Source organism: Puma concolor, chromosome D2 (genome assembly GCF_028749965.1).
Source record: "Puma concolor isolate L17-30 chromosome D2, mPumCon1.1.hap2, whole genome shotgun sequence".
In the NCBI taxonomy this organism is placed as follows: Eukaryota; Metazoa; Chordata; class Mammalia; order Carnivora; family Felidae; genus Puma; species Puma concolor.
The window spans coordinates 76,624,937-76,649,557 of NC_141677.1; the positions used below are offsets into that span (position 1 = coordinate 76,624,937).

General features: G+C 45.1%; 1 protein-coding gene across 2 annotated transcripts in view; it reads left to right on the forward strand.

Annotated features, from left to right (window-relative positions):
- Positions 1–24,621, forward strand: part of GRK5 (G protein-coupled receptor kinase 5) — a 217,941-nt gene continuing 193,320 nt past the window's right edge. The window contains exon 1 of one of the 2 annotated variants that reach the window (XM_086680996.1): positions 1–283. In XM_086680996.1, coding sequence (XP_086537122.1) covers positions 232–283 — 52 coding nt within the window. In that variant the 5' untranslated portion in view covers positions 1–231. The remainder of the gene's footprint in view (positions 284–24,621) is intronic. The other variant, XM_086680997.1, reaches the window with a different exon arrangement.

Genomic DNA, 24,621 nt, shown 5'->3' on the forward strand with positions numbered 1-24,621 from the left:
GGGGGGACACAGAGGAAGAAGCGGCGGCGGCAGCTCCTCTTCGCAGAGGGGGAAAACTCCGAGGGATAAGAGCAGGAATAATGCGGTAGGCAAGGCGGGCTGCTCGCTCCCGGCTCCCGGCTCCGGCTCCGGCAGCAGCAGCGGCAGCCCGAGCAGCGGCAGCAGCAGCGGCAGCACCCCCAGCAGCTGACAGCCCCGCCGGCAGGCTCCCTCGCTGACCGCCGACTGTCAATGGAGCTGGAAAACATCGTGGCCAACACGGTCTTGCTGAAAGCCAGGGAAGGTAAGAGGCAGGACTGGTGCGTGCCTGGCGTATTCGCCACGGGCCAGGGTGCGGGTGTCGGGCAGCGAGTAGGCTGGGGTTGTGCGTGTGCAGGATGCCTGCAGTGAGTTGGTCGCGAGCAGGACACCTCGGAGAGCTGCTCTGCAGGCGCTTCAGGGTTCCTGCCCTTGGGATCACAGAATCTGGACTTGAGTAGAGAACGAGAAACGTAGAGGTTGCAGGGATTAGGATGTTAAAATATCCCTTAGTTTCCGGCTCTAACCTTACAGACCGTGCCTTCTCGGCAGCTGTTGAAAGGTCAGTTGGAAAAGCATTCATTCAGGAAGAGATGGGCAAACATGCAAACAAAATAGCTTTTCCAGTCGGCCCGGGATGGTTCTGTGAGTGTGAATTGGTGTGTGTGTGAATTGGTGTGTGTGTGTGTGTGTGTGTGTGTGTGTGTGTGTTGGGCGGGGAGGGGGGGGAGTGGAATTAGCAGAAGCCAAGTCTTTGCTTGCGCAGGCTGAGTTGATATAGGCTATTGCTGGAAACCATCCGCTGGGAATGTTTCTTAGGGAAATCCCGTCGTGTGGAAGGAAGCTTTTTAAAGGCAAAGTAAGATGTTAAGGAATTAGCCTGTTCATAGAATAACGGGAGAATGGCTGTACAAATCACCTAGAAAATAATTCGGTATTTCAGAGTTGGGTTTTTTCCCCTTTGGTGATGGGAGGGAGAGGTAACTGAACTGCCTGATCTGGGTTCAGTTAAAAAAAAAAAAAAAAAAAAAAAAAGGAAAGGTAAGTGTGCTGGGTGCTTAGATGCATTTTGGGTGCAAATTATTAGATTTCCTGCATTTAGCTGGCAGGAAATATCGTCAAAACGAAGTGGGTAAAAGCCTCGGTCAAAGCTATAAACACACATTTGGCCTCTTCCTTGAGATGAAAAGAAAAGAGAAGAAAAGAAAAAGTGGCCCAGAAACTTAGATGCTTCCTAAAATGATTGCATGTAAACATGCATATTTAGGAACACCTGGAATTTATGTAACATCTCTTTTGCCAAGATTTGAGCTCTGGCGTGCAGTCATTTTACAAAAAGGGGAAGTGGTTTTTCTCTTTCATGGGAGGAGGCTTTATTTGACGCCCCAGGTAGAAGGGAGCCTAAGTAAGGTCTTGACTTCAGAAGGAGACTCAGGGGGCAGCGCACAAAAATGCCTTACCTACTTCATATTTTCATTCACCCACTTTGATGAATGAAGGAAGAATTTCTGGCTCGCAATAAAACGATTCATGTTTACCCAGCCAGTTCCATCACCTTGTGGCTCTGTACACGCTGTGCGGGTGGGTGATGCACAGCCCAGTAACTCAACCCAGGCTTCACGTCGTAATTTCGTCGTCACATGTGCTCTAAACCAGCCGCCTGGAAGGTTTGCTTTGAAAACCCCAGCAGAGTTTAAAATATGCACGTCCGTCCCCGCTCCATTGGTCAGCTTTGGTGAGAACAGATTTGTAGGCGAGGCTGTTACTTGGTGTTTTCAGGTTGTAAGCCCTGAGCTTTTTTCTTTTTACCTAACTTGGCATTTTAGCGAACAGGATCGAGGTGGGATCTAGTGGGCTCTCCCCTGGACTGGGCTGTGCGTCCTGGAGGGAAAGAAGTGGTGAAAACAGCCCCCCTCTCGCTGCCTTTGCAACCGCCACCTAGTGGCGAGACGTGGTGGCATACCTTAGGGTTTGGGGGCTGGGAAAGTTTTCCACCCTCCCTCCATTCTGAAATTATTGGGAAATCACTGGATATGGTGGTGCTGGAGGCTTTGCAAATTTCACTGGTTTCTCCCCTAAGGAGAAATTCTGTTCTTTACATTTGCCACTCTACACATCCGTTTGCCTGGGGCATGCTGTTTTCTCCTTTCAGTATTTGGTGGCTTCTTTTAAAATGTTTTGCTTGGAGTTGGCAAAGTGTTATCAATTTTCTCTCCTAAACTGGTCTCTCTCGTTTTTTTGTTTTTTTTTTTTTTTTTTTTTTTTTTTTTCCCACAGCCTGATATTTTTGTTTGGCAGGTTAACAAATTGGGTTTTTCAGAACAGTAGGGAAGAGAACTGAAGGCCGGAAGCCTATATGGAATGACCGAATTACAGTGATTAAAAGTGCTGGAGAATGTGCCTTTCACTTCCTTTGCGTTTGGAAGTCTTTTCAATTTCTCGGGGAGTTTGGTAGTCATCTCACAGTGAGAAAATAGCTCTGGACGATGTCTTTGAAATGGAGAGGGCCTTGTCTGTAAGGAAACAGAGAGACTGACACATGAATGAGAAAAATTAATCACTGACATGGAAGTTGCATTTTTTAATGTGTCTTTCTTTCCTTCTTTCTTATGTTTAAAGAGAATCCACGATTTTAAGTGCTTCCACTTTCTTCTCACTGGGTCTTTATTAAATATCTGAGCACATGGCTTCTTGTTAGTGTGGAAGGTTTTAGAAATAAAAGCAATTTTGGGGGAAAACTCCTTAGTTTGAAAGAGTGACTTCAAGTATATAACTGAGAAGAGAAAAATAAATTTTCTAAATATTCAGAAATGAAAATTTCAGTTTAATGAAACATCTAACGTAAAATTTCTAGTATCTTTAATAATCCAAGTTGTTTAGAATGTTCTAAAGCACTTCTTACTTGGAGATTCTTGTGAAAGGTTACAGATGAGAAATATAATGGGCGTATGTGAAATTTAATTTAGTTCACTTAACAAAATACATTGTAAACAATTTAAAATGTGGCTTTCAAGTAAAAGTCACATTTGTCCCAAACAATAGAGAAACAGGCCTTGAAGAAAGACAGACACACTTTGGAAATGTTATAAAGGAAATTGTAGTTGTCCATGTTGGTGGGTAATTTTGGGGCCTATCTTTTGTTATTATTATGCATTCTTAAAGGCAGATGGTTTCTTAATTCACTGTATATTCAAATTCTTACCATAATAAAATATGTATGAGGGGAAAACATGAATATAGCAATAAAATAGAAAATCTATAAGTGGATTAGAGTCAAATGATTCATTGTTAGTCATTACAAAACAAAGCAAACTCACGGCACCTTTGTGAAAATTGTTTTGGAATAAGAAAAGATAGATCTCGGAAGATGTAGGTTCAAAATTTTAAACCATCCAAATGTATGTTGTGGGCTGTTTATTTGTCCTGGTCTCATGGGAAAACATTGCCTTGATCACTCTTAGGAACTTCAGATTACTCTCCTAAAAAGTGGCTAAGGAAAAAGAGAAGTTGAGGCTGAATTCATGCCAGTTTATGGAAATGAGCTAAGTGATTAAGCATTTAATGAAAAGAGATCCAGACTAACTCTCTCTCTATCTATCTGTTTACGTTTTAGAATCTCAGAAAATTGGCACGCAAGCTGGCGTTGAAATAATAGTGAGAAAGAGTGTTTGCAGAATTCCTTTTGTGTGTTTCTTTTCAGTTTTATTGTTGCAGTAAAGGTTTTTATGTTTTTCTCATATTCTAGATCTCTCGCCTCACTCATTGAGTGAACAGTGATGAGAAGCCATTCTGCCAGGGCTCACCTTCCTTCACAGGGCCAGCAATGACCATATCTGATTGATAAGGACGACAGAGGGAGTACTGATCATATTTTCCCGCTCATGATCTTAGCAGACACTGAGCACAGGAACCCAGAAGTCAGAAATGTAATGACTTGGCCATTGGTCACAATTGCCAAAAAGCAGAGTGCGTAGGAACTTTTCTCTCCGACAACTCTGTGACTTGTTGGCCTGGCTCTTCCTGATGAGATAGGGGCCTGGGGAAAAGGTGAAGCTGTGTGCTAGCAGAGGCTAGGGGTAGTAGGAGGAGGGAGGGAATCTGTGAGGGGCAGGGGCGAGGGGCAGGCTCTTCCCCCACAGCCTCAGCATTCCACAACAGGACCGAAAGTCCGTGTCTCGCCACCCCCACCCCCGCTCCCCATCCTCTTTCCCTTGCACCCCTAGTTCATGATGATAAAACCGACATGTCCGTATATTTCGTTATTAGAATGCTGGAATGTCTCTGAAGCTTAAGCCTCCTTACTGCCGTCGGCAGGCATACTGATTCCACCCCGCGGCCTCTCGCTTCGATCTTAACCGTACTGGAGAGCAAGAGGAACAGCGTTCACCCTGGCGAAAAGCTGCCTGGCCCATTAAGTACAATGCCGATAAAGAAACTGCCGTTGATTTTCTCTAAGTTTCTTTTCAGTACTGACAACTGTAAGGTACAGACACCAAAAGCGATGTTTTCAGAAGGCCTAGCTCTCTTACAGAAAGACTTCAAGTGACAGTTTTAATTAATCCAGCTGCCTGTTTTAAAAATCATCGGATAAATGCTCACAAGGCTCTTATCTTCCAGTAGCTTAGCTGCTTCTTGTCAGATTCCAAACTCCAAAAAGCTTGATTCGTGCTGTGGCTCTTGCAGTGGCTTGCTAAATGATACACTTTGGGTCCGGGCTGAAGTCTTTAGTAATGTCCATGCGGATTCAGGAAAGAGCTCAATATATGGCCAAATCCACCTTTACCAAGGGCTATTCACCTCACATCTGGGAGCTCCCAGTGTTCTTGGGAAACCATTCAGGACTGCGGGCAATAGTTAAAGTTCAGATTTGTTGCCAATATATCTGTGGCTCAAGGTAAAGCATTATGATAGCTAGACATTTGTTTTGAAGTAAAAAAAAAAAAAAGTCTTATGGTTACCAAAAGATATCACTGCGGTGGACCATGCAACCGAAAGGAAACTTGAGAACATGAGAGAAGGTGACTACAAACAGGTGACATGTAGAGAAGGAATTTCAGGAATTTCTCCAGTCCTATTCCCTCCAGCCCCCACACCTCATATCAAAATAGAATAGTGAAGATAAAGGGTTTTAAGGTGTGATTTTAAATGATTAAAATGGCTCATGCGGGCTTAGATAATGGGAGTGATTTCTACTTTAAAACACTTTCTGTTCTATTTCAGGGAAGATTTTATTTTAAAATATCCTAAAGATTGAAAAGATTTTAATCAATCAAACATCTTAAAATTTATCTTTTTGGGATAAACACCATGTTGTTCCATTTACTACCATTCAAACACTAGAGGACACACACCATTTTGTATAAATCATGCTACCTTTTTTTTTTAAGTTTATTTATTTATTTTGAGAGAGATCGAGAGAGTGGGAGCACGCACACTCAAGCAGGGGAGGGACAGAAAGAGAGGGAGAGAGAGAGAGAATGCCAACGAGGCTCTGCACTGTCAGTGCAGAGCCCTACTTGGGGCTCGAACTCACGAACTTGTAAGATCATGATCTGAGCCTAAATCAAGAGTCAGATGCTTAACCGACTGAGGCACCCAGGCACCCCTCCCCCCCAAATCATGCTACCTTTAATTTTTAAATTATTTTTTAAATAAGAAGGTGCTATTTTATTATTTTTTATTTTTTAAATGTTTATTTTTGAGGAGGGGGGAGGGGCGGAGAGAGAAGGGGGAACAGAGGATCTAAAGCAGGCTCTGCACTGTCAGCAGAGAGCCTGATGCGGGGCTCCACCTCATGAACTGTGAGATCATGACCCGAGCCGAAGTTGGATGCTCAACCAACTGAACCACCCAGGCGCCCCAGTCATGCTACCTTTTAAATTTTTTTTTTTTCAACGTTTATTTATTTTTGGGACAGAGAGAGACAGAGCATGAACGGGGGAGGGGCAGAGAGAGAGGGAGACACAGAATCGGAAACAGGCTCCAGGCTCTGAGCCATCAGCCCAGAGCCTGACGCGGGGCTCGAACTCACGGACCGCAAGATCGTGACCTGGCTGAAGTCGGACGCTCAACCGACTGCGCCACCCAGGCGCCCCGATGCTACCTTTTAAAAAGAAAGCAGTTGTTTCCTCACTAGACCATCACCCATGCCCCTCCAACCATTGGTTAACCAAAGGTTAAGAAAACCATTCTTAATTTGTCTTCGGAGATTCTTAAGAGTAGAATTACTCACTCATTCATTCATTTATTCATTCATTCAGCATCTGTTGTTGAAGGACCCTGTGGGAGGATATCAGCCTTATAGACATGCTGCTAGAGGTCAGGGGCCTGTCATCATTTTCATGTTAGACTTTTAAAAATTTTGTTTATTTATTTATTTCGAGAGTGAGAGAGAGAGAGTGCACTAACAGGAGAGGGGCAGAGAGACAGAGGGAGAGGGAATCCCAAGCAGGCCTCACGCTGTCAGCACAGAGCCTGATGCAGGGGCTCAAACTCACAAACTGTGAGATCATGACCTGAGCAGAAATCAAAGAGCCCAACGCTCAACTAACTGAGCCACCCAGGTGTCCCAAGTCTTAGGCTTGTTTTTTAAGTTTATTTATTTATTTTGAGAAAGAGGGAGCATGCGTGGGGAAGGGGCAGAAAGAGAGGGGGAGAGAGAATCCCAAGCAGGCTTTGCACCGTCAGCACAGAGCCCAATGTGGGGCTTGAACTCATGAGACATGAGATCATGACCTGAGCTGAAGTCGGATGCTCAACTGACTGAGCCACCCAGCCGCCCCTTGTCTTGGGCTTTTAAACTGGTAAATCAGATATGAGTAGAACTAGACTTTTTTTCCTCCCAAAAGCTGAAGTTGATGGTGCTGTGACCTGCATAGCTAGGTTACTGTATTGCCTTCGGCGTTCTTAGAACTTGGAACTTGGTCCTCAGTAGCCTGAGGGACCAAAGTATACTTTAAGGATAATCAAAGGTCATACTTGAGGGACAGGCTGACATGTGCAGGACAACTACTAATTTTCCAAGACATTGTGATTTCCTGAAGGTCAGTTCCTGCGTTCCTGCAATTGGAAAACACTTGAAGCAGTGGCAGGAGGACCATTTGGTTGAGACATGACAAGATCCAAGGGGAAGAGTGGTGTGCCGGGGTGCCTTCCAGGTGGAACCTTGGAGCTAGGGCAGTGGCCTGGGTGGGGCTGATGGGCCGCCCTTCTGGAGTGACGACGGAGGAGGCCGCCTTCCTTTCTGGCTTTTTGTTGGGACTGGTTTGAGCACGTCCTCTGTCACCTGGAATGACCTGGAAGGGTTGAAGGCATCTAGTTCTCTAGCTTGGTGTGCTGTCCAAACATGGTAACTACTAGCTGCTTGTGCTATTTACATTTTAATGATTAAAATTAAAAAATTCAGTTCCTTAAGTATGCTAACCACATTTCAAATGCAGTTACTGGGTTGGACTGCGCAGATATAGAACATTCCCAGCACTGCAAAAAGTTCATTTGGACATAGCGGCTCTAGGGTTCTGCATATTCAGTTGAAGAGGGCAATAGCCCCCTAGCTTCTGACATGAAAACTGGGGGGAAGGTAAAGGAGCGAGAGTGAGGGAAATGGGAGGGTGTGGAGAAGAGAGAGGGAAAAAGGCAGAGGCAGGGAGGGGAGCTGGGGGATTAGGGATTAGGAATGAGTCACTTCGGAGAAAAATTTAGTTCAAGGACACTCATAGATATTAGTGGTGGTGATGAGCCAGTCATATTTTTATTTTTTCATATCTTGTTGAGAAATTTGCCTAGATTGAGCAACTATCTGACTTTCCTGATTCAAATTAAGTGCATATTATAGATGCAGACAGAGCCCTATGTTCCTTCTTGAAACTCCTGATGTGAGGATATTTTATTTTATTTTATTTTTTAAAGTTTTTTAAATTTACTTTGAGAGAGAAAGAGAGAGAGTGGGGGACATGCCCGTGTGTGAGTGCAGGAGGGGTAGAGAGAGGGAGAGAGAGAATCCCCAGTGGGCTCTGTGCTGTCATCAAGGACCCTGACACGGGACTTGATCTCACGAACCGTGAGATCATGACCTGAGCCAAAACCAAGAGTTGGACGGTCAACCGACTGAGCCACCCAGGCGCCCTGAGGATATTTTAAAACAATCATTTTATTAAGAAAAAAAAAAGTTATATATACAGTAAGTCCACAGAAGGAAGGGGGAAAAAAAACCCCAACAACCCAACTCTTTCTGTGGACTTCAAGAAGGTGTTTTAAAATAAGGGTGAAAATAGGTAAAACAATTTTAAGGCTTTCCATTTCTTCTGAACAGGACAGATTGGAATAAGACCGTGGAGAAAGATGTCAAAAACACACCATCTTTGGATCTGCTTTCAAATGATTTCTTCTTAAAAACTGTTGCTTGTGAGAGTTGAAAGATTTTAAAGATAACCCAGTTAGAGCTCCCTTAGAGCAGCATAAGCATTGGAAACAATAAAACAGTTAGTTGCTGTTCTTTGGTGTCTGAAGCAAGGAACTCTATTTGAAGTTGTGCCAGAGTCGACTGGTAACATCCTCTTGACAGAAGTCAGTAATAAATTAGGCTAATTTCCATAGGGCCTGCCTTGTCTCTAGGAATTTGCAATCTGTGGAGTATCAATCTTTCTTTAAAAGGCAACAATGAAATGAACCTGGAAGGACAACTTCCGGGCATTTGGGGAAAGCAAAAGAAACTGAGATAAACAGATAAGATGATTGCCCTGTTGTGCAGTGGCAGAGGCCCACTGTGGCCAGTGCCTTGGCTGCCCCAAGCCTTCTCAGTTGGTCTATTAGTCTGTTCCCTACTTTCCAGACTAGAGATTACCCTGGTTTAATAGATGGGGAAACTGAGTTGAGAGAAAGGAACTCACTTGAACTGTGGGCTTTCCTCGAGCGACCTTCCGCAGTCCTTTAATGTTCCAAAATAAATCTTTCCCCTTCATGTCATGTAAGCCAAAAAGCAAACTCATTTCTCAGGGCAGTATGGTTTCTAAATGTAAATGCCCAGGGCGCCTGGGTGGCTCAGTCGGTTAAACTTCCAACTTCGGCTCAGCTCATGATCTCATAGTTTGTGAGTTCAAGCCCTGCATCGGGCTCTGTGCTGACAGCTCGGAGCCTGGAGCCTGCTTCAGATTCTGTGTCTCCCTCTCTCTCTGCCCCTCCCCTGCTTGTTCTCTCTCTCTCTCTCTCTCTCTCTCTCAAAAATAAATAAACATTAAAAAAATAAATGCCCATGAGGTTGCAATTATGGAAGAGAAAGAGGGTCTCTGTCAGATTTCCTGACAAAGGCAAAATGGGAGTATAATTGCCCTCACACACCCTGATTTCAGGTCAATGCCAATTTGAGAGACATTGGATGAAGTAATTCCTACTAGGTTGTGAATGACTACTGATAGGTGAATCCTCACATTAGGTGTTTCCATTTTATTTATTTGTTTATTATTTATTTATTTATTTATTCAGACAGAGAGAGTGAGCAAGCACGAGTGGGGGAGAGGGGCTGAGGGAGAGAGAGACACCCAGGTGCCCCATAAACAGTTTTACTCTAAAATGGAAACACCTAAACAGTTTTACTTTATTTTTATTTATTTTTAATTTTTTAAATATTTATTTATTTTTGAGAGAGAGAGAAACGGAATGTGAGCAGGGGAGGGAGAGAGAGAGAAGACACAGAATCCGAAGCAGGCTCCAGGCTCTGAGCTGTCAGCACAGAGCCCAACACGGGGCTCAAACTTATGAACTGTGAGATCATGACCTGAGCCGAAGTCGGAAGTTTAACCGACTGAGCCACCCAGGTGCCACCAAACAGTTTTATTTTAAAATGGAAACACCTAGGGTGTCTGGGTGGCTCAGTTGGTTAAGCACCCAACTCTTGATTTCAGCTCATGTCATGATCTCACAGTTGTGGGATCGAGCCCTGTGTCGGGCTCCATGCTGAGAGTGGAGCCTACTTCTCTCTGTCTCTCTGTCTAAGTAAGTAAGTAAGTAAGTAAGTAAATAAATAAATAAATAAATAAGTAAGTAAGTAAGTAGGTAAGTAAGTAGAACTGTTTATCAACTCAAATGAATCTGTGACTGAGGAGGGGGCTATATGTGTGCACCATGGCTCTGGTCCTTTCTGGAGCCTCATTACTGGTGTTCTCCTTCTAGCTGCATCTTCCTCCCTCCCCCATCCCTCACACATACGGACACATCAAAAGAGCAAGGTCAGCCTCTTGGCCTGTCGTCCTGGCAGAGCTTGGTGAGAATCTTGCCACAGAGGCCACAGAATCGCCCCTCAGGGACAGGGTGTTAAACCAGATGGGTGGTGGTGAGGGTATGTCATTGCCAGCGTGCTGCTCCCTTTCCTCAGTAGAGCTGACGCATGGCACTGGGCAGGCCCGTTCCTGCTGGCATTGGCTTACCCCTTGCCGGTCACGTCTGCCCCATGCCCCCCTTCCTGGGGTGCTTGCTACCCCTTGGGAGATCCCTGACCTCAGGCACCTCTGCCTGATGGCACCTTAGGTGTGTGCTTGTGTCTCTGCAGTTTTCTTTACTTGATTAAAAAGTAGGGGGCTGGGGTGGGGGAGGTGGGGGGAGCCCGCCAGAATGAGTCCTCTGCCAGATCTCAGGACATCCCCGTCTCCATCCCGGGGCGAGGCAGCCTTTTCCTCCAGAAAAGCTTTTCAGGGTTAACCTCTTTCCATTTTTCAGTGGTAAACTTTAAATGTTTGCATTTAGAAGACAGTAACGTGTGTGTGTGTGTGTGTGTGTGTGTGTGTGTGTGTGTGTGTGTGTTGCATTAATTTAGCAGCTTTACTTTCCAAGGATCTTTGCAGCTGAGAGGGTCTCTTCCTAGGGGGTCCGCGTCAAACTTGAGATGCTGGAGAGGCAGCATGATGTCACTGCCTGGTAAGGAGGGGACAGGAAGTCAGGCCTTTGCTCTGCCCCTGCAAGGGAAGGTGAACCTTCTAGCTTAACCAGGTCAGGAAGGGAGGGAGGGGTGAAGGATAGAACTACTCAGCCGCAGGACAGAGGGTGCCCAGCCAATGTAATTGGTGGGCATAGCTGATAAAAGGTCTGGAGAAACGTCATTTGAAAACGGAGTTCTACCTTGGCAAGGGTTTTACACCACTTGTGAAATGAAAACAAGCTGGAGGGTCAGCAAATGGCCCAAGAAAAACAGCTTGGTAATGGCTGATGCAGAAATGTGTTCTGCTTCATCTCGATGTTGTCTGTTAGTACACTCGGGAGGAGCTTGTTGGGATGTTCGGATAACATCTGTGAGGAGGAACTCCAAGCCCTAGGAAAAATAGGGGAGGGGTGGGGGACAAGGAATTGGGCCCCAAACTTGAATGGCAAAGGATGTCTTAGGATCCAGCTTTTCTCAAGTCTAGTGCTGTTGTGGGTCCGTGTGTCTAAGCCTACAGTCACTGATTAGGGAGGGTGTCTGTCAAATGAGCACGTGCCTGGTCTGTTCAAGAAACACTTGATGGATGCTCCAAGTTGCGTGGGGGAGAGGGGGAGAGCAGAGAAAGTAAGATCTTCAAGAAATGGCCTTGATGTCACAGTAGATGGTAAATTAGGAAACGATTCGGCGTGGTTAAGAAAGATTAACGGAGGGTATAGGGCAAATTGGAAAATGTTTTCCAAATGTTTGTCTTAACTGTGAAAAATGTCTGGCAAACTCCCCCACCCCCACCCCCAATTTGGAAGGGGTTTGTTTTATTTGTTTTGGAAGAAATAAATATTTGCATTAGATCAAAACATTTGGGGCAAACAGTTCTCCCCAGTTCTGAGGCTCTGTGTGGGTTGGAGGAGATGTTTCATGCTCGTGACGCTCATACCTTTTTTGGCTAAATCGAAGGCACCTTAGGACACAATCTTCACATGTTTTTCACATCACCACTTGAACGAGGCTGAGCAAATGGAAAGAAAATAGGAAGCCAATGATCCTTCCAGACCTAGGAAAGGCTGATGGCCTGCCCTGTGAAGGATGCAATCATTATAGAAACGTTGCCTTTCTGCTTATGGGCAAAGAGGCTGGATCCAATTAAGACTAGGAAAACGTATGTTAACTTGGAGAAAAAAATTTCTAAACAGGCAATTCTGTAATCCTCTCTGGAGAGGAAGAGGCCAGCATGGCGGGGCTTTATGGATGATGCCAAACCCTGTGATATATAATAATTAGCAACCACTGGTTATTTTGCCACACACTCATTCTACAAACCACTAACCATTGCTTGGGATGGAACGCACCGAGCCTAGATATTTGCCCCAGATGTCTTCCCATCAGTACTATCCAATTAGAGGGATTTTGAAAATTAAAGCTTAATTCTCTATAACGTATAACAGAATATAAATTAAAGAAGGACAAACCTGATTTCCTCAGTGGTTCCGTGGGTTACCAAGGTGAAGGTTAGTTTCCGGGGACGCTTCAAGTACACTTCTCAGTTTACATTTTGGTAACTGTTGGGTGGCTGATGGTTTTATATCATGGTGCCTGGTATTCTCGCCAGTCTTTCTGGCACCTTAAACACATCTTAGGACTGAACGTGAGGGGGTCAAGGATTTGAGAGGTCTGTTCAGAGTCGGCTTGTTCCTGGGCAAGTGCTTAGAAGTGAACCTATGTCTGCGTATCATTTCATTCACCCAGGGTGGGCCTTTGCGCTCTGAATGTCTGCTTTAAATATGGGAGCTTGGGGGTTCCACGGAAGCAAAAATCTGATGGGAATGGCCCTGGATTGGCTCCTGTGTCTTGCCCGGTGTCATAAATCCAGTATCTGGTGTCTGTTTCCTGTGTACTTGGCACCGTGGCAGGCTCCAGAAAGCGGACAGGCCGAACAATGGAGTCTCCCATCTTTCTAGAAGAATCACTGAGAAATTATAAAGCCCTTTGTGTCCATTGTTTTTTATTTGATCTTTATAATCCTGTGAGTACGCTTTATTCTTCCCGATTCTTGTAGACGAAGAATTGGAGGCTCAGAGGGGTGAACGATTTAGCACAGAGTACTCTCCTAGCTCCAGAGTCTGGACACAACACCAGGCCCCGTCTCCACGCCTGACCCTCTTTCTGCTCTGTCACAGCTGTCACAGCCCTCATCAACCTTACCAGTTATGGGAACGTCAATACTAGCATATATGAGACATTTGAAAAAGAATCCAGTGTGTGGCTGTGACTCACAATGAACTAGAAGTCATTCTGTCTAATTTTTAAGAGTAAAAAAAAATTATTTTCACAGACAATATGCCCGTTTGCTAAAGAACATTCAAACAGCAATGTGGAACATCAAGACGAAAGTAAAAATCTCTGTCTTGCCATGCGTCCTGGCTACGAGTTCCACCCCTCAGAGATAGTTACCGTCCCCATTTAGGTGGACATTTTTCCCGATCTCTGTGTCCACGCATACGTGAACATACACATACATTGTACACAAATGACGCACTGCGCACACACCATTCTGCAGCTGTGTTCAGTCAGCAATATGTTGTAGAGCCTCTGCGTATCTGTGTTTATAGTTTCCCATGAAACGGAGGGGTGTTGGGAAAAATTGTGAAACGCTTTGGAAACCGAGTGTGAGTGTCATTTCAGTGAAATGCTGAGTGTTTTCTACCAAAGCCTGAGGGGTAATCCGGTTCTAAAGGGGTCTGTGTCTTTTATCGTCTTGGGCGAGTTTAATAGTGTATTGAACCAAGCACCTATCGTGGGCCATTTAGGTTTTATGATTTTTAAGTATATTATAAACAGCATAGGAATATCCTATATGTTGTATAACATCTTGATGCACTTATTTAAAGACTCTTAGTTAGTTAGTTCTAGGAGTCTCACCTTGAGAATCAAAAGCACAAATGAAAACAGTAGAATACAACAAAAACAAGTCACTGGCCCTCCCTTCCCTCTCTGTCTCCTTCCAAGAGAAGCTTGGCACGAGGGCAGAGTCTGAAGCCTAGGGTCTTCAATATTTATTTCAATATTTTCAATATTTATTTCAATATTATTTAATATTTCGGTTTTTAACTATTGGGGGAGAGAGTGGATTTTCTTCCTGGAGGCATTTGTAGATGTGTTGGCTCATGTGTTGGCTCGTACTCCAGTGCTCGCTGCTGCCTGGAAGCAGCTGGGTGGCCAAACTGAGAAGGGTTGCCCATTAACTGGATAATTAGTCTGTATGTGGCCACGGGCTCTCGGTCATCTCTGAGCTCCTTTCTGCCTCAGGAAAGGGGTCTGAGGACCAGAGGGAGCCCACACAGAATGTGGTGCCAGAGCAGAAGCAGCCTCTAACATAGGACTGGTCCCCAGGCCAGGATTGTCCTCTGAGGCCATTCAGCAGCTCTGGGCCTGAATCCCAGGCTGCCATTTGTTTCCCAGGGCTACACAGTACCACCACATGGGCAGCTTAGAGCCACAGAAACTCGCTGTCTCACTGTTCTAGAGGCCAGAACTCCCTCTGGAGGTGCTAGGGAAGGGTCTGTTCCAGGCCTCTCTCCTTGCTTCCGGTGGCTTCAGGTATTCCTTGCCTTGTAGATGTCCATTTCTTAGCTGTCTTCACACGGTCTTCCTTTTGTGTCCGGAGTTTCCCTTTTTATAAGGACACCAAACTGGATTAGGGCCCAGCCTAATGACCTCGTTTTAACTTAATCACCTCTGTAAAGACCCTGTTTCCAAATAAGGTCACATTCCGAGGTTAGGGTTTCAACATATCTTTTTTTTTTTTTTTTCTTTTTGTGGGGTGGGGGAGACACAATTCAACCCATAACAAAAAGCCCTACCCGTGATCTGAGTCAGAAGCTCCTGGGTGGTACCTAGGAATTTGTATTTTAAAAACTCTCCAGGATCAGCCAGGCATGGAAACCACTGCTCTAAAGATTTTCTGACTTTCTCCTGAGATGATGTTGAGCCTCTGCTCCAACCCAGCTCTCCAAATAGGGCTCCCTGCAGCTTCCCTGGCAGTGGGTTTCTGTCCTCTGCTCAAATCTTTCTAGTGTTGGGGAACTCAACTCCCTCCCTCAAGCAGCCCATCCTATTTCGAACTGTTGAAGTAAGAAGAATATTTATTAGATAGGCTTCTTGCTTTACCCATTAAATTGCAAACTCCCTGAGGGCTGGGACCAGGGTCTTTTTCTTTCCTAGTATCTCCCGGGCCTCACCAAATGCTACTGGTAAACCAAAGTCTGCAGTCAAGCCCAGGTATGCCTGGTACATTAAGTCCTCGTTCCGCTCTTTGGAGGCATCCAGAAGAAATGCACCACCCTCTGCTGAGAGGGGCCCTTCTAATATTAGAAGACAACTGTGCTCCCTACTGTAAAATTGAAACCAGAACCTCCCGCCTCTAGGTTCCCAGGTCGGTGCTTTCCTTGCACATCACATTCAAGTAACAGACACATTCAGCCGAGGATCAGACTCTGTTAGCGGATGGGGGATATTGTGTTGCTAACATCTGGCAGAGCTCAAGGACACAGCCATTTAATAACTTCCCAGAGGTGGGGTCAAGACACCCACTTTCTTTCTTTTCAAGGTAATATCGGTATTTTCTGTTGCTGTTAAGTATCCTAAGCGAAGATGTTTCCATTCCCGAAAGGTCTATTGAGCCTCTTGCGAAAAGGTTGAAGGGGAAGGCAGAGGTGCCATCGACATGCTGTGTGGGCTTTGGCACATCACTTGACCTCCCTGAGCTGTATAAATGTACGCCTTGCCCGTGTGGTTTCCAGAGTTCTATTTACCCTTCAGATCTGAGAATTTGCTGGGTGTATTTTCCACTGATAGTAATTCAACTGCAGGTACTTCACAATAAGATTCAAGGTTTATTTGAAGAGCAGCCAGAACACGTTAAAATGGAAATTACTCCAAGGAAAGAATTAGTGCTGGGAAGGGTTACATTGTAATAGAAACAAACAGGAAAAAAACCCACCGCTGCTAATTTAACTGATGCCTGCAATCTAAGAAAGGCAAATGCATGATTCTAGTGCATTTTCTTTAGTGGATTATAGAAAGGAAAATTAAATCAAAGTCAAAAATAAACATTTTGATTGCTCTTCACTGTATTATCTTAATAAACAGTCTTCCTGGAAAGTTTAAAAATACAGAGTGTTCTGTCTGGCCAAAGAAAACAATAAGTAAATATTGTTGAGAAAATGCGAGAATTTTCCATCTAGACGTGAGTGATGGCAACATGGTCATGTAGACCTGGAGATATCCTACAAGGAGTTCGAGGTTGATAAGCATTGCCTGCTTTTCAAGGCTTGTGGTTGGGGACCTGTTGTCACCCACGGGTTCGAATGGGAATGGGCACCACCAAGCGTTCTCATAGGCTCCTGGCAACTCCTGACCCACTTGTGCATTCGCCTGCAACGTTTGGTCTAGGCATCTGCCTTATCTTGACTGGCACACAGATTTCACAGTCTAGGTGGATACTGACAGGATTGGCGGTTCTCTTTTGCTTCAGTTTTCTGTGGCTGTAGGTGGCAAAGGTGGGTTGGCAATTTGGTAAATTGTCTGAGGTCACAGAGCTAGTAACGTAGCCCCTCAGTATCTTTCTCATCACGTAGGAATAATGCCCTCATGATTATAGAGACCACGTGCCAAATAAAAATAAGAGAGAAGGTCCAGATACAGATCCAAGTGTTGCCAAAACTTGGTATATAATAATGGAAGCATTTCAAATAAAAGGGGAAAGAATGGTTTACTCAGGAAACGGTGTTGAGATAATTGGCTCATGAATCACTGGGGAAGACATAACATTGGATTCCTACCTTACGCTAAGTAAACAAATTATAGATGGATTGAAGATTTAGATTTGTAAAGAATGAAACCATAAGCAGTCTAGAGGAAAGTGTAGGTGAATATTTCTTACAGTTCTGAGGCACAATCATAAGAAAAAAGGCTGGCATAGTTGACAAGGCAAAAAACAAAACAAAACAAAACAAACCTCTGAAAAAAGAGGTCATAACACAAGTTGAAAGTTGAGTGACAAACTGGGAACATAGCCTTAACATATAAGATACTTTCAGAGAAATCAGAAAGAGGAAGTGCCCAGTAGAGAAATGACCACATAAAATGAAGAGGTATTTCACAAAAGAAAGAACACGTAGGAAAGAAGCTATATTAATTGTATAGGAGTCTTGGATGCAAGTGACAACAATCCAGTTTGAGCTAGTATAGGCAAGTGGGAACTCCTCTGGTGGGAAATTGGGGTATCTTGTATATCAAGGAAGGGACCCAAACGGCCTCAGAACCCCTGTGACCTGGAACTTGAACACTACTAGTGCTCTCCGTCTCTCTCATCTGCTTCTCGATCTACCAGCCTCCTATTTTCCTGACCACTTTCTCCATATGTTGGGAAACATGTTTCACATCTTATAACTTCCACCAGTAGAGAGAAACTGGTGTTTTCCTCCCTGATCCTGATTTGAAAAACTAAGGAATGACTCTGATTGGCCTGTCTTGTGTTGGCTGAGCACTCTGGAACAATTAATGTAGATGGCAGGCATTAATTCTTGGAATCTTAGGTTAAAGCCCATAGGGGTGAAATTGTAGGAACAGGGTGGCTCTGGCTGCAGCTAGAGAGGATGGGGGTATTAAGTGGGAAGGTGGTTTCTAGGGGGAGAAGAAAGGGTGTTGGTCAGACAAGCACTATATAGGGATTCACTACACCTGAAAATATGCTCAACTCACCAGTAAACAGAATCTCGTGTATATGCAGAATTTTAGAATGGCAAAAATGTAACATGTTGATAAGGAAGTGTGGGTAGATGGTTTTTTTTTTCCCAAACACTACACTCCCTTTGCTGATATGAATGCAAATTGGTGTCTTTCTCAAGGAGTCTGATAATATATACATCAAAAGACTTAAAATTATGTAACCTTTGACCTTGAAATTCCAATTCTAGGATTTTATCTTAAGAAGAAAACTGTGTACAAGGATATACAGAGGGTTATAAATGGTAGAGAGTATTTATAACAGAAATTGGAAACAATTTCAGTGACCATTGGTAGGGATTAATAAAATGGATTTTGGAATCTTCAAATAACAGACTCATATGTAGCAATTAAGAATTATGGGGATCTGGGGCACCTGGGTGGCTCAGTTGGTTAAGCGTCCAACTCTTGATTTTGGTCATGATCTCACAGTTTGTGAGATCGAGCCCCACGTCAGGCTCTGCACTGGCAGTGTAGAGCCTGCTTGGGATTCTCTCTCTGCCCCTCCACTGCTCACACACACGCATGCACACACTCTCTCAAAATAAGTAAATAAACTTAAAAAAAAAAGTATTATGGTGATCTATTCTTATTGATGTGGAGAAATGATCATGACCTAGGGGAGATTAGGAGAACCTAGATTTTGTATAGTGAGCGTACAATATATTTATAATTGGAAAAACAAGATATTTTCATTTGGAGAAGGGAGGATGGCAATTAGTGCCTTGTAAATGTAAGTCTGCTTGGTGGGATCATAAAGAAATAAAATACTTTTAAAAAACAATGCACGTTAGGACCTCCAGATCTCACCAAAGGTTTTCCTCTTTAGCATTTCATCATGGGAAGTCATAAGATTACTCTAGCCATCTTGCTTAAATGAGTCTTGAAATTTCTCCTGGACCCATTTGTTTACCGACTGGCTTGACTGAACCTGTGTAATAAATGCCTTAGTGCATCTGGCACATTTTTTTTTTTTTTTTGACTCGGCTAAAATGGTGAATTTGCTTTCAAGGATGAATTTGATTTTTGGGAAAAGCCTATGTTCCTTTATTGTCAGGTTTGGTGCATAAAGAAGGTAGCCCCCCCTGGGTGACAGTTTTGGAGGTGGGGAGACTGGGCAAGAAGGAAGAATGGGAACCTTCCTAGTGCCCTGGCCAGCGTTGTGGTTTATCGAAACCCCCTAGGGCATTCGCTTTGTCAGGTTGGATTTTTCTAGTTGCACAGGCACGGTATGTTTGCTTGAATGGTAACCACTGTCATTTGCTTATTTTATCCTCATGTAATAGTTTGTGGGAGGTGAGCATTTTGATTCTTATGTGACAGGCTGGGCAGTTGGTGAAGAGAGAGACACCGTGACTGTCAGGAGTCCTGTAACCAGGGATGTGTCCAGTTGGTACTGGATTTCTGTCACCCCTATCTGGTGAACTAGTGACTAATAAGCAGGAATACTTTGGGATGCACATAGTCGGAGTTAATTTCACTAATGTGATTCAGGCACCTCCTGGGTATATAACACTAGTAGAGATCTTCAAGAATGCAAAGATGAAAGAGACTGCCCCTCCCTTCCCAGAAGTTCTGATCTCCTTGGGGAGGACAGGTACATGGCCAACTACATTACAAGGTGGAATCTAAGTACAAAGGCGGTCATGATGGGGGGTGGGGAGATTCGTAAAAGCATCACAGAGAGACTTTGGGTGGCGCCATGAAGTCTCGTGGCTGATCGTGCGGAGCTGCCATTAAAGAGCCCTTCTTGGGTGCCAGGTCTGTGAAAGGGACTTTGGAGAGACGGATTTTGCATTACAATCTGATAAGTTAGGGATCACTGTCATTTGCACATGACAAACCCACAGAGGCTAAAATACTTGTCCAAGGTCAAAGGGCAGGTAAATGTTAGAGCCGGGATCTGACTGACCCTTAAGCCAATGCTGTGGGAATCCTACTGCATGCGGTTACCGTGTGGAGTATGGTGAAGACAGGCTCCTGGCAGTGGGGACGGCAGAGCCAAATGGTGGTGATGGGGGAATAGCCTGAAGTAGTCGTTCACCTGGAGCATGACGAAGTTGTAGGGGGGGCACAGAACAGGAAGGCTGGACCATCATATGGGGAGGTCTCTGAGCACCAGGGTGAGAAGCTGGAGTTAAGTTTTTAGGCAAAACAGAGCCACTGAGAGTTTTTGAGCAGAGGAGGCTAATACTGGCTGAGCTGGAAGGCAGTGAATCTGGCAGCAGAGGCTGTGAGGACAAACAGGCAGTAGTTCTGAGAAGTATGTGGTCCTGCGAAAAAGAGGGGTGGGGTGGGTGGGAGCAGCTTTGGGGAGGCTGATTCTACAGAACGTGGGACATGAAGATGTATGGAAGGACAAGAGTATTAAGTTTGAACCCAGGTGACCCTGCAGGGCAGCCGGGAGATACTGCGGGCTCTGGGGAAAGATACAGGCGTGGCCTGGGCCTCACTGAGTGGAGGGATGGCCAGCTCGGAGCCTTGGAGGTCCTCAGGAGGTGAAGGCAAGGCAGCAGCTTTGAAGAACTTGGGAGCAGATGGCATTGTTGTCTTTCCCTGCCCGGCACCAGCTCTTTCTTTTTCTAACAGCACTTCCCTTTTGCTTTGGGACACCACCCCTCTTCTACATTCAGTCCTCAAGGTTACGTGGGGGTGACTTCTCATTGGCTTGGCCAATCAGAGCCCCTCTGTCTTTGACCCTCCCCCTCCCTCCACGGATTTAGGGATGAGGATGTGATTCACAGTCTGAAAAGTGCTGCTCTTCTGCTTCTGGGGTTGCCAAGCTGATGGAAGTGAAGCCTGGAGCTGCTGGTGGCCGTTGCCTGAGAATAAAGACAGTATGAATGAGAGAGAGAGAGAGAGAGAGAGAGAGAGAGAGAGAGAGAGAGATATTCCTCAACACGTTATCTGATGTTTGGTCTCTAGCTGTCTCAGGAGCGAGATGTACTAACCTGGGCTTCCTGTGTGGGCAAACCAATAATTTGATGCTTACCAGTTAAGGGGTCCTGGCTCACTCAGGGTCAGAAGCCATGTCTTTAGGGGATACCTGCCTTAAATGGCCCAAGAAGGCAGGCCTGGAGAGGTGGGACGTGAATCAAGAGAATGTGCCCTGAGTCAAGGAAGGCTGGAGAGCATTTATCCCAGGCTTCGCCTGAGCATAGGGGCAGGTGCATTTGATGTTTGCCACAGACAGTACAATCCGCAGCCTGGTTGCCCTTGTGGGACTCTAGTTGTAGAAAAAAAAAAAATCAGGAAACAAGTAAACAAACATGCTGGTCACCATGGAAATGTAAACTCAAGGTATTAGGAACAATAGCCGTGTGTGGAGTCCGGAAGTGGAGGCAGACACTGGTTTCATCCCAGATCTGTTTCCTTGTGGGAGCCTGGACATATCCATAAACTCATTATATAGACAGCTTCCCCCAGAGAGGGTAACACCTCTTGTAAGCCTTGGTTTCATCGTCATTAAAATAGTTATAAACTTTATATGGTGCTTATGCAAACCAGGGCTCTCCTCCCAACTGCTTTCTGATACTAGTTTTATCCCCAGTTCACAGACGAGGAAAATGGAGAGAGTTTCCTTAACTTGCCCAAAGCCACAGATATTAATGAAAAAGGTGAGATTTGCACCCAGGCCTCAGAGTCTGTGCCTTTTCAACAGCCATGTTACTATCTCACGTTGGTGTTAAAAAATTTTAGTCAGAGGGGGCGCCTGGGTGGCTCAGTCGGTTAAGCGTCCCACTTCGTCTCAGGTCATGATCTCACTGTTTGTGAGTTCGAGCTCCTCGTCGGGTTCTGTGCTGACAGCTCGGAGCCTGGAGCCTGCTTCGGATTCTCTGTCTCCTTCTATCTCTGCCCCTCCCCCACTTGTGCTCTGTCTCTCTCTGTCTCAAAAAAATAAATAGATGTAAATTAAAAAAATTAAAAAAAATTTTAGTAAGAGTAGCTAATACTTTTGCTAAATAATACATAGCATTTGTCTTATTTTCCTGAGTCCTTACCACAAACCAATGAAGCAGGCACAGCTGGCTAATCCCACTTTATAATGAGAAAGGGAGGCACAGAGGATTTAAGAATCCTGCCCAACTTCCACAGCCAGTAGGAGGCAGAAATATATTTTGAGGTTATTTTTTTCAGATGGAGTTGAGATGCTGATGTCCCTTATTCTGGAAGCCCAGGATGGGTGTTAACTCTAATTTCTAAATCTGGCTCTCATCAGTTGTGATGTTCTTCATGTGTAGGTTTATGATAAAGAAACAAATCAGGGGAGTGGACAGAGAATAACAGTAGCTTGATCTGTCTATGAGCATGGGAAAACCCTATCCCGGAATTCACTGACATATAAGTAATTGGACAGCATTAAAGCAAGGGAATAAGCTTCGAAAACGAAATCATACCTTTCAAGTCTATGCAGATCAGTTCCTTGGTAAAGGAGAAACCAAATGTACTACTGTTCGTGGGCTGGCTGGACGTGTTACCACTGCTGTGGAGTGGGAGTGTATGACAATTTTTTCTTCCATTGAAAGCCCATTATAAGACATACTCGGGCCGCTTCAACTCCCCCAAACTCGTGAATTGGTTCAATAACAAAAAAGCATGAATCATTTTAATATGAAGATGCAAGAACATCTGCCTGAGTAATTTCTGATGCTTTTTCTTTCTTTTTGAAAATGTGTTATATTTGGGATTTATTGTTGGCAATAACAGTGGATTTGGGGACTGGTAGCCTATAAGCTTTGTGAGGACAGGGCCTGTCTTATTATTGCTCTTTGCCATATGTCTGTATACAGTAGGTCTCAATGAATACTTAAAAAAATTTTTTTTAATGTTTAATTACTTTTGAGAGAGAGAGAAAGAGAGAGAGAAAGAGAGAGAAGAGAGAAATAGCATGAGCTGGAAAGGAGCAGAGAGAGAGGGAGGGAGACACAGAATCCGAAGCAGGCTCCAGGCTCCGAGCTGTCAGTGCAGATCCCGATGCGGGGCACAAACCCACGAACTGCGAGATCATGACTGAGCTGAAGTGACACTCAACCGACTGAGCCACCCAGGTGCCCCTCAATGAATACTTTTTTTTTTTTTTTTTTTTAATTTTTTTTTTCAACATTTTTTTATTTATTTTTGGGATAGAGAGAGACAGAGCATGAACGGGGGAGGGGCAGAGAGAGAGGGAGACACAGAATCGGAAACAGGCTCCAGGCTCCGAGCCATCAGCCCAGAGCCTGACGCGGGGCTCGAACTCACGGACCGCGAGATCGTGACCTGGCTGAAGCCGGACGCTTAACCGACTGCGCCACCCAGGCGCCCCCCTCAATGAATACTTTTTGAATGAATGATGAATTTAGGAACACCTGGCCAAGTCCAGGCCCCTCCAGGAGGTTCCTTAGACTGGCAGATGGCCAAGAGCTAATAGAAGCTTATGGTAAGTTGGTTTGGGGCCCCAAGGTGGGGCTCTGGACAACTAGTCGAAGTGGCCCAGTTTGGGAGCCCAAGAGCCACTTTCCTCCTCGGTCTCAGCCCCAGTCTCAGTCAGCTCTCGCCATCCTGCCAGAAAGCGTGAAAGTCCCTCTCTGTCAGCACAGGAGGGGATAAAGCCGGGGGAAAGCCGAGGCAAAAGACTCCAGAGGCCTCCAGGCCTGGCTTGGAGCAGACCTGAGCCTCAGCCAGATAGGGGCTCTGGGTCTGGCTGTTCCCAGAGGTGTGGGGTTGGGCATTGTGGTGACCTGCCCCGGAGACCCTGTTTCTACCCTCTGGGACCTCCAGGTCACCTCCAGCCTCAGCCCTGGGGAGCTGCCTTCATTAAGAGCTAACTGTGTTACACATGTTACATGTGTGCCATGTGCTGTGCTGGGCACTGACCTCATTCTTACTGCTTTTCCTGTCGGTTTGCCAAAATACATTGTTTTTCTAGAATAGTACTTGTATTTCACTTTCCCTTTCTGTTACAAAACGTGTTACTATCTCCACGCACAGTCCGCAGCTTAGAACGCTTTATCTCCTCGTACTTACTGAGGTCCTATTGGGATTGTGCTGTCATTGTCCCATTTCACAGAGGGGAAGATTGAGGACTCAAGAGGATAAGTAATTTGCCCAGCATCATGTGTCTTCTGAGTTGCTTAAACCAAGCAAGGGAATACGACACTTAAACCTGCTTTTCTTCTCTGCTGGGGCAGGGGCCTGTTCCCCGGCTTTGTGTTCAGGAAGGAAGGTACAGGTGTTTGTTTTATAGAGTTATTTATGCAAGTTACTGGTTTTTGCTCAATCACAGGGGCTGGTGAACTGGTTTAGAGCTTTAGGCTCAGTGTACCGTGTGTATTTTTATTGAGAATAGGCCACCGCCCATCATATCTCTGCTAGATCTGTTTCAGCAAAGCTGGCTGTAAAGTGTATTTCTGTAAAGTGAGCTCATGTAAAGTGAATTACAGTAAAGTGAATCCTATTTCCTGATTGGTTTCCTTCCTAAAAAATAAGATCACTCCCAGAAAATGTCCCAGGAGGAGTGGGGGTCTGGGATCCATCCGCCTTTGGCCACATGTTTGTCCTCATGCCTGCTCTCCTTCACCCACTAGGCCATGGGTACTGCCCCTGGCACTGTGTTCCTTTGTGCAGATGGTACCAGTGCCCAATGGCACCCGGGCCCTGGTTGTGGTAGTGGTTATTTACCATCTGGTCAAGGAATTGCCGGTTATTCAGACCACACAATATTTTAAAAATTAGAAAAATTTCACATAATGTTCCTGATTTAAGATTTATTTTTAGAAAATTGGAAGTTCTAGGGGCACCTGGGTGGCTCAGCTGGCTGAGCATCTGACCAGCTTAGGTCATGATCTCGTAGTTGGTGGGTTCGACCCCCGTGTCGGGCTCTGTGGTGACAGCTCAGAGCCTGGAGCCTGCTTTGGATTCTATGTCTCCCT